General features: G+C 34.0%; 1 protein-coding gene and 1 long non-coding RNA gene across 2 annotated transcripts in view; both read right to left on the bottom strand.

Moving 5' to 3' along the window:
- LOC143065312 (RNA-binding protein 24-like) overlaps positions 1-14,983 on the bottom strand; it is a 39,278-nt gene extending 24,295 nt beyond the window's left edge. The window contains exon 1 of the mRNA XM_076238818.1: positions 14,885-14,983. Within this exon, the coding sequence (XP_076094933.1) occupies positions 14,885-14,887 (3 nt within the window). The 5' untranslated portion in view covers positions 14,888-14,983. The remainder of the gene's footprint in view (positions 1-14,884) is intronic.
- Positions 1,937-4,028, bottom strand: LOC143065311 (uncharacterized). The gene is made up of 2 exons (XR_012975441.1): positions 3,159-4,028; positions 1,937-2,355 (listed from the first exon to the last, which is right to left on the bottom strand). It is a non-coding gene; the product is annotated as an uncharacterized LOC143065311 (long non-coding RNA).
- Positions 14,984-18,488: the final 3,505 nt, after the last annotated feature.

Genomic DNA, 18,488 nt, shown 5'->3' with positions numbered 1-18,488 from the left:
TTATCTCTATCTATAACAGTACTTCCTGTTGAAAATGTTATTGAAAATCTTCAAATTTTAAGAAAATTGTTAAAAATTGACTATGAAGGGCAATAACTCCTTAGGGGGTCAATTGACTATTTTGGTCATAGTGACTTATTTTTAGTTCTTACTTTGCTGTACATTATTGCTGTTTACAGTTTATCTCTATCTATAATAATATTCAAGATAACAAAAAAACAGCAAAATTTTCTCAAAATTACCAATTCAGGGGCAGCAACCTAACAACCGATTATCCGATTCATCTGAAAATTCTAGGGCAGATAGATCGTGACCTGATCAACAATTTCACTTCCTGTCAGATTTGCTCTTAATGCTTTGGTTTTTGAGTTATAAGCCAAAAACTGCATTTTACCCCCATGTTATATTTTTAGCCATGGCGGCCATCTTGGTTTGTTGGCCGAGTTACTGGACACATTTTTTGAACTAGATACCCCAATGATGATTATGGCTAAGTTTGGTTAAATTTGGCCCAGTAGTTTCAGAGGAGAAGATTTTTCTAAAAGATTACTAAGATTTACGAAAAATGGTTAAAAATTGACTATAAAGGGCAATAACTCCTAAAGTGGTCAACTGACCATTCTGGTCATGATGACTTATTTGTAGATCTTACTTTGCTGAACATTATTGTTGTTTACAGTTTATCTCTATCTATAATAATATTCAAGATAATAACCAAAAACAGCAAAATTTCCTTAAAATTACCATTTCAGGGGCAGCAACCCAACAACGGAATGTCCGATTCATTTGAAAATTTCAGGGAAGCTAGATCTTGACCTGATGAACAATTTTACCTCGTGTCAGATTTGCTCTAAATGCTTTGGTTTTTGAGTTATAAGCCAAAAACTGCATTTTACCCCTATGTTCTATTTTTAGCCATGGCGGCCATCTTGGTTGGTTGGCCGGGTCATCGGACACATTTTTGAAACTAGATACCCCAATGATGATTATGGCTAAGTTTGGTTAAATTTGGCCCAGTAGTTTCAGAGGAGAAGATTTTTCTAAAAGATTACTAAGATTTACGAAAAATGGTTAAAAATTGACTATAAAGGGCAATAACTCCTAAAGTGGTCAATTGACCATTTTGGTCATGTTGACTTATTTGTAGATCTTACTTTGCTGAACATTATTGCTGTTTACAGTTTATCTCTATCTATAATAATATTCAAGATAATAACCAAAAACAGCAAAATTTCCTTAAAATTACCATTTCAGGGGCAGCAACCCAACAACGAAATGTCCGATTCATCTGAAAATTTCAGGGCAGATAGATCTTGACCTGATGAACAATATTACCCACGTCAGATTTGCTCTAAATGCCTTGGTTTTTGAGTTATAAGCCAAAAACAGCATTTTACCCCTATGTTCTATTTTTAGCCATGGCGGCCATCTTGGTTGGTTGGCCGGGTCACCGGACACATTTTTTAAACTAGATACCCCAATGATGATTGTGGCCAAGTTTGGTTAAATTTGGCCCAGCAGTTTCAGAGGAGAAGATTTTTGTAAAAGTTAACGCAGGACGACGACGGACGACGACAGACGCCGGACGCCAAGTGATGAGAAAAGCTCACTTGGCCTTTCGGCCAGGTGAGCTAAAAATTATTCAACGCAAAAACAAAACTTACTTGTAAATATGAAATTCTCTTTACGGTATGAGTTTTTCTCATTGTTTGAGATTGTACAATAGTACCTGTAACTGCTTATACCCATTTCTTATTCACTTTTGCTTGATTAACTCACTAAATATCATGTATATACATTGTACCACATCTCCTTATTTTTATATGCATTCCAATAACATGAACAATTGTAATTCAATTCTAAATACCAAAGCAAAATGAACTGCACCACTTTCATTCACTAGTATGCATCTTTTGGCAAAATACAAGTTCTTAAATGACACAAGATATATTTATTGATAAAAAAATAAAATTTAGTATACAACTCTTTAACAGGTATAAAAAAAAAAGCACAGCTGTGTCATAACTTGTGAAATCTGTGCTGAAAACATAGACATTGATGGTATTTGAGTAATTCCATATGTGAAGCTCAACATTAGCTCGTCAGTTGGTGGTGGACAGTTATAGTTCCTTTCTGCAGGCTAGGATGAATGACTTTTCAGGAAAACCAATTTCACAAATCAAAACTTTCCTCTAGATTTCTCCTACAATATTCATCCAGTTTAGTTCTTTTGGTTTAATTGGACACCGTCCTGATTTTTAATTTTGCAAACCATTCAGTCTCTTGCTTGCAAATGGTGCATGAACATAGGATGGGTATGGCAGTAGACAAGTCTCTTTAAAGTGGGTTTGTGCCCTGAAAAAAAGTTTTATAACTTAAGTTTTTTTGAAACTTGTGCAACACACATACCTAAATAACTATAACATAGAAGAGAGCATCATTCGTGTCAATGTTTTGTTCCTGTTTACATTGTCATTGACAGTGGCGGATCCAGAAATTTTCATAAGTGGGGGCCCACTGACTGACCTAAGAGGGGGCCCGCTCCAGTCACGCTTCAATGATTCCCTATATAAGCAACCAAATTTTTCCCCAAAAAGGGGGGGCCCGGGCCCCCCCTCTAAATCCGCCTCTGATTGATATTTTTTCAGAAAGCCTGAGGCATAGGTCATGAATTCCTGTCATTACATCCTAAATTAACATAATTACTGCTAGAATAATTATCAGTATGATATACGTACACTATCATTGTACAGCCCAAGTCTTCAGTATATATAATTGTTGCATTCATTCACTACTGTGTTCAGTCGTTCAAAAATATTTAAACATCAACAAATGAACTTTAATAAGGACAAGAAAACACTAGAAAAGATACGTACATACAACCCGTGTTTAAGTGTATTTGAAAGAGAAATATATCTGGTTAAACGGCGTATAAAGGAGGACAAAATTGTAGATATTGCATTACGATGCTTTCTACCTAATAGCACGTGGATATGTTTACATATTTAGACTTGACCCAGTATGACCCGTACCTTGTAGGTCACCGCCGTCGTTTAAAAAACACTAGACTACAGTCGTGTATAAGACAATAAAATGCTTAAGCCTGTACTATTTGTGTGAAGTAAATGTGTTTTTTCTGTACATTTAAATTGTTTTACCTGATAGCAAGGAGGTATATCTATCCGTTTCCTTCTCAATTCACTTTGTCAATTTCTTCGATCTTCTTCAAAACATACGTATTACTGCGCCCGGAAGTTAAAAAAATATTAGAAATCCTCGTAAAATAATGCTATTTTCAATTTTGTGGAATCCATTTTGTTATATTTATTATATAAAGATAAAAAAAGTTACGATTAATTATGAATTTGCATATCATTATACGGAACGTTTATGGACTATTTTTCCATAGCTGTAAGTCGGTCATTTTGGCGGGAAATCATGTACACATACACACGTAGATTGGCTGGTACCTGATCGTAATGTTACACATCAGATATATCAAATAGCTAATACCCGGAACGTAGTACCGGGAACCAGCATAATACGTAGACAACATACATAACTAATACCGAAATTGAAAACGCTTTACGGTTTCTCGTTTATAAACCGAATTCCGCTTTGAATTATAGAAGATGCAATATTAATCATGTTCAGTCGACTTTTCATTGTTATATCAACGTCTGAACTAATTAAAAAATCTTTAGATGTCAGATAACACTCGAAATTGACCCGACCTCTTTCCACACGGAATACAAATAATGATAGTTTGTAGTCAGGTTGACTGCTTATAATGCAAAATACACATTAATAACAAGTTCTATAAAACGAACAATACACACTGATCGTTTCTTTAGTCCCCAATGTAAATGAAAGAAACAAAAACCATATCATACCATAAAAAGAAGAGGAGAAATTCGAACATTTCCGGATCTATTTCTGGCCAAAAGACCCCCTGCATAGATTGCGTATGAAAAGATGAACCTCATGACTTGAAAGTCAGGCCTTAAAGCACTGCCTTTAAAAATGCAAATTTTAACGATTTTAATTTGGTTAGAATAAATAGCAAACTTTTCCAATTATATTTTATCATTGTGTTCTCGTGCTACTTGTCAGAAAATTGAAATGAGGCTGTAGAATAGTATTGTCACCAAATAAACAACAAACTTTAAAACTTTCTATATGTTATGGTATTTATATAATGTAAATCAGTCATGAAGTTACTTGGTAGTAAATTGTATTTTTTTTTTATATTGATTCCAGTTGAAATATGACATTTTTTGAGTTGGAACTCAATTTTGTCCAATGACCATGCTGACTACATGATCATACATGCAATTAAAGGAATAACAAAGTTTGTGAAAACATTTTTATAATAGTCTAAAATTCAGGAAAAGTTCATAAAACTTGTTGGAAAGTGAATTTTTGATAACAACTTTCCTTATTAAAATCATAGAACACTGGTAGTGCATGTGAACTTTTCATTTCAGGATTATTTTTATGAAAATGTATAGTGAAAGTGGCACAGTTTGAGATGAAAAGGACTTCTTGCAAAATGTATTGAAAATTGCATAGTCTATGTTTTCAGTACTTCAATATTGTACAAGAATTTGACAATACGAGTTTTTCTAGGAATAAGTTTCTAGGAATAACAATGTTTGTGAACTAAACATAATTTAGAGTTTCTGTATAAAATATTATTTCCTGTTTCTTCTTTCTTTTTCATATATCTTTTGGTTTTTCAATTCTAGTGTTTATATTTCATAGCTAAATTTGTGATCTGCTTGGATTTTTATTCATTTAGGCCGTTTTTTTTAAATAAGTTGGTTTACGGATCTGCCGACCCGAATTTTCGCTAATTCAAATAAAAATAAACGCACATTTGCCCTTAAAAATTATTTCCGCCGACCTCATATTTATCGATTTACTAAGAAAATTTTAAACGGTATTTTTGTGTTTACGTTTCGTAATTCTGGTTCCTATTACTGCATTAAAAAATCGTGAACCAGTGCACCGGAAACGTGACTGGTTAGCTGTTCACGTGTTTGCGCATCCTTAAACCCTGACTTCCGTTTAGGAACCAGACGATATCAGGGCATGGTTTGTTTACTATGAATGAACCAGTGTACATCCATCTGGATGTGGACGTCCTAAACAATTCAATATTATCATACAAAAAATTTGTGAAATGCCTTCGTCATGAAACCATAGGTCAAGCCAGTATGGAATTGTTCGTCCCATATGCCAATCATGTTTGGACCAAGGAAACATTCCAAATACCAGAAATGCCCTCAAAGTCGGGCAAAAAAGAAAAAAATAACAATTTACATTTGTTTTTAATAATTAAAAACATGTATACTGCTTTCATCAATTGCATATTTCACTTAATACAAATCTTTGTCTGTCAGATGTATGTTTATAGGGTTGATACATGTGTTTGCCAATGAGATGATTTTTCATAAAGAGACCAAATGACACAGAAATTAATAACTATAGATCACTGTACAGCCTTCTTCAATGAGCAAAGCCCATACCGCATAAGCTATAAAAGGCCCCAAAATGACAAATGTAAAACAATTTACGTGAGAAAACAAACAGCCTAATTAAATGAAAAAAAATGTACTAAAAAAAATTAACAAATATGTAACACACCAACAAACAATATTAAACCACTGAATTTCAGGCTCCTGACAGTAAATTTCTGTTTATACTTTTAAATACTGTCTGATATGCTCTGTCCTTATAGGTGTTGACATGCAATATGCTCTTAGATTTGCCTTTGTCTTTTAATATTGACTTGTTCTATGTGATGTGTTTTTGTTGTCGCATTTATTTATTCCACAAAACCTACAAAAGATGCTGAATAAAAGGTATTATCAAAAGGCTTTTCAAGTTTTACAGAACTATAAATAAGTCTTTTCAATCAAGTTTAAATTATTTTTTTTTTCCTCCTACCCTATTTTTTTGTGGCTGATATCCGTAAACCAAGTAAAAAAACAAAAACTGGAAAGATCTAGTTTAAATTTATTTTTTTCCCCTCCTCCTACCCGAAGTTTTTTGGGCTGATGTCCGTAAACCAACTTATTAAATAAAAACGGCCTTATTGTATTTAATCGGCAAACCCAGAATTATCCTTATCCGTTCCCAGAATCTGGAACCACACATACTTTTTTATTTGGCCTTAAAAGTAAAAGTGTTTTGAGCTTTACGCATTTTGTGTGGTAGTACTTTCCATAATACTGATCCAGAATAAGCAAAGGATTTCTAAAAAAGTTCAGCTTTTGGCTTAGGAACCATCAGATTACCTTGACTGACACCACTTAAGGTATCTGATTTCAGTTTCAACTTTTGAACAGTTCAACTAGGTACATTGGTGCTTCCATATGCATACATTTATATCAAATTAAATATTTGTGGTATTTTATTCTATTGTCAACTGTCATCAACCAAGTTTTTTAAACAAGGGGGCTGAGGGGGTAAAGGATCTGCATCTAGAATTAATCTTGCTGCCCTTTTTTTTGGAGTTTTAAAATTCTTGTTATCCCTTCATTTTTACATTCACCCCAAATAATACAGCAGTAGTCAATAAAGGGAAGAATATACCCATTGTAATATGTTTTCATATATGGTTTTATATCTAAAAATTTCTTTATTTTAGAAAGAAGGTATATTCTGGATAATATATTAGCACAAATTTGGTCAATTTGATTTTTCCAGTTAAGTGTGTTAATTTTAACACCTAATAATTTTTCACATGAAGAATTTTGTAATACTTTTGAATTTATTATCAAGTTTGGTTGATAAGTCTGAATTGATAGTTTCTGTTTTGTTCCAGTAACCAAACATTTTGTTTTATTTGCATTAATGAACATGTTGTTTATTTTACACCACTCTTCAACCCTGTATAAATCTTCTTGAACATCATCATGTATGTTTTCTATGTTTTTCCCAGATTTATGAAGAGTTGTGTGATCAGCATATAGGTCTGTTTCACAATATTCAATGCATAAGGGAAGGTCATTTATAAATAGTACAAACAATAGGGGACCAAGTATAGAACCTTGGGGGACACCAAATTTTACATGCTGTTGTTCAGAATAAACATTTGTTTTAATTTCTGAAATCTGAAAGAAGAAGAAATTTAAACCCCTACCCCTTACCCCCTCCCACATTTTTTTCACCTCCCCTGTTTCCTTATTGAAATCAAAGCGCTGTAAGCGCTGAAGGCAGTTAACCAAAAACCAAGGCAACTGTAATTATGAAAACTGTGGCAATGTTGCCTCAACATTAAACAGTCATATATATTACATTCATGTTTATCTAATGATTTATTTATTAAGGCAAATAATTTATATGTTATCAAGGTTTCAAAAGCAATGCATATATCAATGTATATTTTTCATGGTGAGTCTGCAGTGGTACAAGTTCCCAATGATTGCAGTTGTTCTACTTGGTAGTTAACCTTGGTTTTATTTGACTGCTAGAAGTTCAATTTGACGTAGTATGAACATGTAATAGTATGAATGGACTGGTTTCCCTGGAAAGAAAACTGAGTTTGTGTTCTATAGTACAAAAGTTATGAGACACGAATCAGACAAATGTTCACTACAACAGGGATCAAAGATGAGGTCTGACTGACTTGCCCATAGTAAATGTAAATGATTTGTTATTTTGTCCCATACATATGAATATATATAATTTAGGGGTGGGGATCTCAACGGTTTTCAAGTTCTCAAACAGGTAGGGGTAGGCAGAGGATTTAGGGAAAAAATTTGGTAGCTTATATAGGGAATCACTGAAGCGTGACTGGAGCAGGCCCCTCTTAGGTCAGTCAGTGGGCCCCACTTATGAAAATTTCTGGATCCCCCACTGGGGGTAGGGTGACCCTAGGGACTTCCCCTACATTTCATTTTATTTGTTATTTTGTCCCATACATGAATATATATGGTTTAGGGGTGGGGATCTCATTGGTTTCCAAGTTCTCAAACAGGAAGGGTAGGGTGACCCAAGGGACTCCCCCTATATTTCATTTAATTAGTTATATTGATCCATACATGAATATCTATTGTTTTGGTGTGGGGATGTCGACCGTTTCCAAGTTCTCAAACAGGAGGGTTGGGATGACCACAGGGACTTCCCTTATATTTCAATTGATTTGTTATATTGTCCCATACATGAGTATATATGGTTTAGGGGTAAGGATCTTGACCATTTCCGATTTCTCAAACAGGAGGGTGAACAGTGACCTCAGGGACTCCCCCAATCTTTATCTGATTTGTTATATTGTCCCATACATGAAAATATATGGTTTAGGGATGGGGATCTCGACCATTTTTAAATTCTAAAACAGGAGGGGTGGGGTGACCCCTAGCGACTCTTCCTATATTTCATTGATTTTTCATATTGTCACAAACATGAATATATATGGTTAAGGGGTGTGGATCTCGACCGTTTCCAAGTTCTCAAACAGGAGGGGGTGGGGTAACTCCAGGGACTCCCCCTATATTTCATTTTTTATTTATTATATTGTCCTATACTTGAATATATGCAGGGGCGGATTCAGACGGGGGAGGGTTGCGGGCTTGCACCCCCTTAAATTTGCAAAGCATGGGTTGTTCTCGGCTTAATAAAGAAAATTCCGAAAAATTTTACCTCAATTTTTTTTTTAGCCTCGCTCTGCTCGGCGAAATTTAAGTTTGCACCCCTCCTAACCTAAAATCCTGGTTCTGCCTCTCATATGGTTTAGGGGTGGGGACCTCGACCGTTTCCAAGTTATCAAACAGGAGGGGGTAGAGTGGCCCAAAAAATGCCACCTATATATCATATGATTTACTTACATTAAGGTATATATAATATAGTTGCATAATTTGTGAAAATAAAGAATGAAACTTTCAGCTACTTTAATTGACCCTTCAAAATTGAGAAAAAAACAAATAACCCCTCGAAATTGCAGTAATATGTATACACTTTAAAAGCATCTCACATGCATTATCATCATTTATCATTTATAAAGAAAATTTAGACTGTGACCATGAACATGTATATTGTTAGATATACTGTTCCCAGCTGTCACGTTGTATTGGATTTTTAAATTAAAATTTATCAAAAAGTAATTTTTAGTTTCTGAATAAAATATTTTTCTGCTTTTTCTTTCTTTTACATATATCTTTCGGTTTACAATACTAGTGTTTTTATTCATTTACCATGCATAGATGTATTTTTTCACCTGCTTGGATTTATTTTGTAAATGATCGTCAAACCCGGAATTACCCTTATCCGCTTCCGGAATCGGATCCGATTTTGTAAAATTTTGTCCTCACGGCCGCCATTGTTATGTGTTTACAATGTTGTTTTTGTCAATCAGATACGATTTTACTCGAATTTATACAATATTTGTCGGCGATTTTCTGTATAAAGCTAGCGGTTGAACAAAATGAACATCGCCGTCATGAATAATAATGATAAAAATAACTTTTTAGCTCGTTTAATTGGAGACTTTGGTGAACATGGTGAAAAGGTTTGCAAAGTAATTTCTTATTTTCTTTCAAATGTAAGGAGACTACGTCGGGCGTAGCTAGAAACCAACTATCCTAGTCGAAATTCCGCTTGCAAAAGTGGAAGGTCTCGGACCACCCCTTATTTGCACACCTGCCTCCAAATTGAAAAGCTACAAAAATTTCTTTTTCTAATTTGAAATTGCCGCCAACAGCATGAACAGTTGAATTATATAATAGACTACTGACGTAGTTGTACTACGTATTGATGACAAACAATATTCCTACGACTCTTGTCATTTGGGAAATCTAAACTGCTTGTCTTAAGAGATTTTCGGCGATTAAATATTTCATATAATTGTTCTTTGACATCTTAGCTAAAAGCACAAGTCATAATGAACTACACAAGGATTTTTAATAAGCACTACTTCCTATGTGTAACTTTAAAACTTTTGGATAAATCGACGATCATTTAAGGTTTTTCTGGTCATTTTTTTTGTAATCCAGAATAAAAAGTATTAAAAAAGTGTTAAATTAGTTATATATAACACAGTAACAAACTAGATAATAACAATGGCAAGTATTTCAGGATTTATTGGGTAGAACACAAATCCAGGGTGCTCGCATAATGCAGCTTAACTGCATAAAAATAATCTCAATTCAAATTTCTAATAGAGTGGGGCAACAATAACTACTCATTTAAATATCTCATAAAATATTACAGCGGATTCCATGGAGTGTGTAGCCAAAGGTAATTTCTTTAGTTAGCTTGCTTGTTAGCCGAACCATGAAGTCATTGTTAGGTTAGGTAAACCAATCTACTTTAGAAATAAACTAGATCGACAGAAAACCAATCGATCTATCTGTTGGACTATGCTTCTTCGAAAGGAGGGTAGTATACCTGACCAAATAATGACTTCACGGTTCAGCTAACAAGCAAGCTAACCAAAGATATTACCTTTCGCTACACACTCAATGGAATCCGCTGTAAAATATAAAATGACATACAGTCATCATTAAAATTAATAGTAATATTAATAAACAGTAACTTCTAAAAATTAATTTACAGCTACACATCAAGACAATCATCATATCTTAATACATAATTTTCAAACAGTGTAACAGGGAATAAACTTAACGCTCGCCCAGTCACCCATGGCGACCAGATTTTCGGCTGGGCGAATACATTAAGTCATCCTGATCGCCCAGCTGGCGACTGTAAAAAAAAAATCCCATTTGTACCCTTTCCCCCCCCCCCCCCGCGATATTAACGAAGACTGTTCCCAAAAGTAAACCTGTTTTGTTTTTTCAAAGCGATATAGTAATATAGAATATTCCAAAAACCAGTAGATTCTTTCAAATAACCTAAACCCAGTCGAACAGCTATGTTTTCAATCCGAAGTGACGATATGTCATATACCTCCTTCAATCAGCATGTTTTCTTAACTCTGCTAAGTTTTCTACGATTATTTCATTATTATTATTATTTCCTCTTAGGTCAGTCAGTGGGCCCAACTTATGAAAATTTCTGGATCCGCCACTGCTAAGGACATGTTTTCACACAGGCCACACAGTTTGGATATATTTATATTGTAAGAAAGAGAATAATTGTAATGAGTGGGGCAGCCCCCCTTATCCTAAAGGAGCATACTCATTGCAATCGAAGATAGATTTAATATAGAGTATATTTATTTTTCAAGCTAACCATTCATTTTCTCTACATCTTTGTGTAGTTAGGGTTGCTTCTTATTGATTTGGCATGATCTATATCCATTAACATTTCAAATGAGCCCTTCCTCCGTACAGGCGTGTTTACAGATATCCATGAAGATTAAAGTCAAGGAGGAGTGGTTTTATCTTTGTCGTCTTCACAACGATTTGTAGAAAATATGCCATACTTCAAGCTGCTGTCGAATTATTTAACCACTGAAATTGGTTCCATAAAGTCAGGCTCCACAGATTCTGTACCCGATTTGTTTGAGACAGAATGGTTATCGTGTCAGTTATGAATATCCACTGCATCATCGTCAATGATATCATCACACATCATTACATGTGCCTGAATCTGTATAAACAGTTTACTAATAAACTTTTTTGTTTGTTATCTGTCTTAAAAAGAGATGACAGCGTAAAGTACTCCTCCGTGACTTCATGGATACCTGTAAACAATGTCCATGTGCTTTATCATTAAATGGTCACATGAACGCTTGACGGGAAGCTAAGAAAAACCGAACTTGAAATGCGTAATTGACCCAGATTTTAAATCATTTCGGAAAGGACCCAAAGTTCCGGATCGCGTCAATAGAAGTATTAAAAAAAATTTCTTCAAATTTAAAGCAATAAAATTTTCACAGTCGGGAGGATTTTCAAGGGTCGGTCGGTAAACTGCAAACAAACAATATTTTAATTTAAGCCTTATCGTGACCGCGACTTTGCGACAACATGTCTCTCGGCTGCCTGTAAACATTTGAAAAAGATATTTTTTATCTTTTTGAATTTATATTTTTGTCAGTGAAGTAGTCGGCACTTGAAGCCACCGAAAGCCCTGATCATCAGAATCCTCTCAATTTAAAAGGTACGTAAATTTCGTCTTCTATGTAATTTGAAATTGCCGCCAACTTATTAATAGATTACTGACGTATGTAATACGTATCGATGACAAACAATATTCCTACGACTTTTGCCATTTGGGAAATGTAAACGACTCATCTTTATAGATTTTTGGCGACCAAATATTTCATATAATTGTTCTTTGGCATCTTAGCCAACAGCACAGGGGATAATAAACTATAGAAGGATTTCTATCGAGCACTACTTCCGATGTGCAACTTCAAAACTTTTGGGAAAATTGACGACCATTTAATGTTTTTATGATAGTATTTTTTATATTCCAGAATAAAAAGTATGACAAAAGTGTCCAATTAGTTATAAATAACATGATAGTCAGCCAGATAATAAAAGTGGCACATATTTCAGCATTTATTGGGTAGAACATAAATCTAGGGTGCTCGCATAAAGCAGCTTAACTGCTTAAAAATGGGTGTCTTTCACCTCATTTTTTCGTAAAATCTAATCACAAAGTTCGTGCGATAAAAAGTTGGAAAAAAACATTGATAATTGCCAGACCAATGTATGGTATGGACATGCAAATACGGACTGTTATACAGAAAACAGCCTATATTACATACATTATAACATAACCTTGATGTTCATATAAACCCTGTTACCCAATACGAAGGCTATTTCAGTCTTCACGCTGAACTGCTAAATCTACAGGCCCGCAGCTCAATTTTTGAAAATTTTTAGTTAGGCCAAAAAAAAAAATAGGTGCGTTTCCGGTCGCCCGACCGACCCTAATTTTTTGGCGCCGACCCTAACTTTTTTTTCCCGGAAAAAAAAAAAAAAAAATCCGGATTTTTTTCGTTTTTTTCCAGAAACGGTTTTTGTTTAGTATAGCCTTTGAATGGCATCTTTTAAACGTTTGATTTCAAATAAAATTTTAATACAGTAAGCATTTGTGTGATACAGATTGAAGTCAAACAACGGCATGTCTTCTGCTATGGCCATCAGTCAAAGTGTGTTATCAATAACAATCGATGAGTGTCCACACAGGAACGAGAAAAAAAGTATAATAGCCCCTTTTTCTAATTCTACACAAAAAACAACCAAAGCAGGCCAGTAAAAAAAAAAAAAAAAAAAAAAAAAAAAAAAATACCTACCTACCGACCCTAATTTTTTGGGGCATGCAACAGGAAACACACATATTTTTTTTTTTGGCCTTAGATTCTGTTGGCCTGTAGGTCTGATTTTTACAGGCCCGAGAGCAATTTTACCAGCCTGGGCCGCCCGGGCTGCCACTCGTCGTGAAGACTGCTATTTTGATACTCAGCTATCCAAAAATGAATTTTATTGCACACTAGCACTCATATTTGAAAAATACACACCTAACTGTGGAGTGCTACCTCTGTCTAAGTTTGGGATAGTTTAAGAAAGTTATTAAAAATTGAAATACTTTATAAACCACAGAGTGAATATTTGTTGACACTGGCACTTTAGTCTAAGGCTCAACAAAAATGAAAACTTTTACTTCTAAATTCAAAATCAATCTCATCATTTTATTCTGCAAAAATCCTGTTTTCCTTGCGGTTGGTGGTCTTTTGGGGTGTGTCAGAAATGTGCAGTGGTCCAATGACCAAACCCTATCAGACAATCTGGATCAATTATTTAAGAAATTTCACGAATATTACAACACGATTATATTGAACAGATATATCACATGTATCATGTTATAACATGTTATTTTCAAAAAACAGGGACCCCAAATTGACATTATTTGGTGAATGAAAATATTCCATTCTATTCTATTCAATTTGTACAACAGTCAACCGGTTGGGAACAACCCTGAAATGAAGGGTAACCCCTTAATGTAATGGGGTATATTTCAAGTGATAAAAATTTTGTTGTAAAAAACACTTTTTATTTATATAATTTAATATATTATTTGAAGAAACTTTCCCCAAAGAATTACACATGCATCTGGTTTATATGCATATGATATGGTCAAAACATGTCCAAGAAATTTATAATATCCCGGACTTATTTTAAGTTCTATCTTATTAAAAATAAGTGAATCTCTGTTTCAGAAAAGTTCCAAATATTCAATATTTTGAAAATTCGCCCCCCCCTTAAAGTTATAAAAGCTTATTTTTTCTTTTTCTACAACAGCAAAATGACCCCTTGTCTGAGGGACAGGCCCTCGTAAAGTTGTTTAAGGGATATACCTCATTTGAGGGGGGAGTTCTAGTCCAAATAAATTTAATCACAACTTACGGCAAGGACATATGTTAGTTGTACCTCCTTGCGTCTGGCAAGGCTATTTTATATTAAGAAAGGCATCCCAGAAAAAAAAATAAAATAGCCTTGACAGGTCACAATTATTTGGACCAGGGGTTCCAAGGCTGTACAAGGCAACACAATTCAATAGTTTGTCCTAAATAGCCAATAAACCATAGTCTGGTGTAATATAATGGTTTGCTACTATATTCTATATATTTCTAATCACAGGGCTTGTCATAAGCGTTTGATCATAAAAATATGAAAGAGAGCATGCACAGTAGCTGTCATTTAGAAACCATGTAATAAATAATAACATCGGATATATAGACTATCACTTCTATGTCAGGAAATAAAGGTTTTTTGTCGAGAAAAAAACTCTCTGAGCATCCAGATTCTTGACACTCAACGATTACCATGTTAAAAATAAACGACATTCCAATGTGTAAATCTTCATTTTCAAGGAAAATTACACTTTTTCTTGAATTAAAGTACCACACCAATGAATTCTATAAATCACAATATATATGAATCAAGGTTATTTATAAGTGAAATCTTACCATTTTCTGTGATCTTTTAACTTTTCCAAGTTGATTCTAAGTCAACAACAGCCGATGATCTGCAGCCGAATCTAATCAATGTGTGCAAGAAAAGTTTTTGGAATATTCCAAACTAAAAGAGGGGCGATGTGTCATTCAGAACATTTTAGTATGTCTAAAATACGTAAAAAAGGAAAACTGTTGAACTTTGTAAAAATAATCATGACAAAATTTATGCAATAATCATGATATTTGAATATCCTTTTTATTTTTGAACCTCCATATTTACTAGTTTTGAAATAACAAACCACCACCATCCCATCATAAATGGAATAATCTAATCCTAAGTGACGGATGATTTCGCGCCTGCTGAGCAGTTATCATTCCCCAAAATTGTCCAGGTGCCATGCAGTGAACTCCCCTGGCAATATCCATCCACTACATAGTCCACTCTTAAAGCGGTTTCGAATATGATATTAGGATGATTTAATTTAAATAAAATACTTTTACTAACTAACGTATTTTAGTTGAACGTTTTCTAACACAAGATCATACAAGAATGTTTCTAAATGTCCCATTTTTAAAAGTCGTAAATAAATTAAACAAAAACTATGTTTTATAACAGTACCATGCAAAAAAAGGGGGTACATTAAAAAGTCATGGGATTGTCCTGGTCATCACAATAATCTAGAGGAAGAGGACGACTTGCGGGTATTCTGTAAAATACTACTAAAAGTACAACCTCGTCAGAGGACAACCGAAAGATGGTTCCAGAGGAATTCGTGTCGACATTGACCGATCATCAATGAGTCCCGACTCGTATACACTCAAAATAAATATTTGAACTTAATCGAGTGGACCGATACTAATTCCCAACCAAAACCGCCCGTGAAAAAATTGTTACATAACCACCACACGAAAGGCCCGGGAACTCATGATCACTCATAATTTGATAACCCGGTTGTAATTGCATTCACTGGTATAACTTTCCTAATGAAAGCAAGGAGTATTCAGTTTTACACACACAAAACCTCAGTCCTGACTTAGGAGCCTGTAATTCAGTGGTTGTTGTTTTTTTATGTGTTACATAATTGTTTTTCGTTCATTTTTTTCTGATTTTTTTCCATAAATAAAGCCGTTAGTTTTCTCGTTTGAATTTTTTTGACGTTACGCACGGTATTCGGTCTATTTTTCATTTGACCATTTCTTGATGAATGAGTAGGACAAAAAACAAAATCTATTCTGCGTTTTATTAAATAAATACTTGTCTTGATTCATTATTTGAATCAAAATTAAATAAACCTGATTTAAAAATTATTTTTTTTATGTATTATTACATAATTAAGCAAAAAATCAGTGTTCACAATGCCATTTTTGCCGTGTAAGACGTAACAACAATTACTAACCATCCAAATATAAACGAAGAAAAAATACTAACTACTTAATGGAATTCTATGAAATTTGTACAGGTGGGATATAATATCACGGTGGGTATGGTTGTCCTGCGAGAGAACGTTCTGTGCTGTTGATTCGGTCCTGACGGGTGCTGGTGATCAATGAAAAAATGTAAACAAAGACGAAAATGATGATTTTTGACGTTTTCACTCAGTAAAAAATGGAAGAAAACAGTTGAGATTTTTCAATTTTGTTTCTTATGGGTTCATATGTAAACCATTAAAAAGTTGACTCTCTAAACTGTTTCAGTAAGCGTAACACAAAAATGCTCATTTTCAGAAAATCTAGCACTGAAAAAATAAAACAAAAATGCTCATAGAGTCCGCTTTCTACACCGCAATCCACACGACAAAACTATTTTGTGAAAAACATTGCAATTTATTAAAATTTAGCATTTTCTCAATTTATTCATGTCCTGATACTGTGCTGTTGGGTCCTGTCATTGTGCTGGTGGGTCCTGATACGGTGCTGGTGATTTCGGATAAGAAGTTGGTCATATTTGAAACAAATGTTACAAAATCAATAAAATTGGGCAGATAATTGTTGTCAATAGGAACTATGACTCCTATTTAAGCTCTTGTGCATCCATTTGGCTGTTTAATATGTGTTTTCAAATGATCGTAACTTGTATTACATAATTACATAAAAGGGCAACATCTGTCGTCCAATATCAGATAACAATATATAGTATCTAAAATAAGAATAGTTTTATTAAGATATTAAATGCCCCTTACATTAATGCTTCAACAATGATCAAAGCCCATGCCGCATAGACATGTTTGTTAGCGCTCCGCATACCCCTCCCCACTTCCACCCAACCAACCCTCCTCATTTCCTCCTTCATTGTTACAGTGGTGTACCAACACAACAATTTATCACATAAAATAATAACACAAAGAAACACATTATTGAACAACGAATGCTCGCAGATACTGAAAGCTAGTTCAAAGCCGCATTTTCAACTAATAGATAAACCATGTTCTCATATACAAAAATCCTAATCGTGTCGATTAAAAAAGTCTTAAGGTTTAAGTACCCTTCTGTAGCCATTTTTGTACGAATTTTTTAAGCATCAATTGTATCAAAACTACAGATATAATGAATAATAGAGACAGGCCATTTTGAACATATACAAGGGGGAAACTTGATGCAAAGCATTATTATTTACTGTTGCATTACATTCAATAGAAAAAGAGTACTTTGTGGCAAATAAACCAAGATTTTTATAGAAAATCCACAGCCTTTAATAAAGAGATTTTTGTTATAAAATTTGAAACATAGATTACTCACTTGCTTTTCTATAATGTGCTAGTGTTTATTTTTTACAAAAAGTTCTAACCAACCTCTAAATTCCAAAATACCTCGTGCAGAGTAACTAAAGTCGAGCGCACCCTAAAAGGTGTACTTGATTTGGTCCATATTTTTATTTGTTCTAACCAATAACTACATTAATAAACTTGTTTTAAGGAAATCAATGCTAGCACTGCATGCAATAATCCTATATCTATCGGTCATCAGATTGCCAAATATGATAGAAGAAGGATGAAGGCTGTGGATTTTCTATAAAATTTCCGTATGTTTAGCATTGAAGCAACACAAGGGTACATAATCCTTAAAACTTAAGTTCACATTTTAATGTTTGATGAAGCAGAACTTTAAAAGTGTGCAGTGAATCTTGTGCTCACAACAGTTATTGTCATTATTATGTTTACATAAGACTTATGAAGGAATTAAGAAGGTACCAAGAAATATTTTACAGTTCAATTTAATGATCATGAATGGAAGGAAATGGTACGGAAGTTTACATAGGACAAAAAGAAATTGATAGTATTTTTTTGACGAAAGACTTAAACGCTTCTTTGCATCATATAGTACAGCTCTTCTATAAAAGCATGCAAAAAAAAAACAACTTTGATTGACTTGCTTGCTATGTTTGCTTGGATGTTTTCAAACAATAGGTAGGCGGAGTTTCAATACATACTGGGATTTGATTGGACAAATACAAACTGACAGGAATTGAAGTTAATGTTTATTGTCCAAACAAATTTTAGTATATAGTAAACAGACTGCTTACCTGTCGTTTACAAACATCCAAACAATCATAGCAAGCAATTTTATCAATGGTTTGATTTGTATATATTAATAGAAGAGCTGTAAATTCTAAAAAAAA

This window comes from Mytilus galloprovincialis, chromosome 2, assembly GCF_965363235.1.
Source record: "Mytilus galloprovincialis chromosome 2, xbMytGall1.hap1.1, whole genome shotgun sequence".
NCBI lineage: Eukaryota > Metazoa > Mollusca > Bivalvia > Mytilida > Mytilidae > Mytilus > Mytilus galloprovincialis.
Note: the sequence above shows the minus strand (reverse complement) of the source record. Positions and strands in the feature narration are given on the sequence as shown.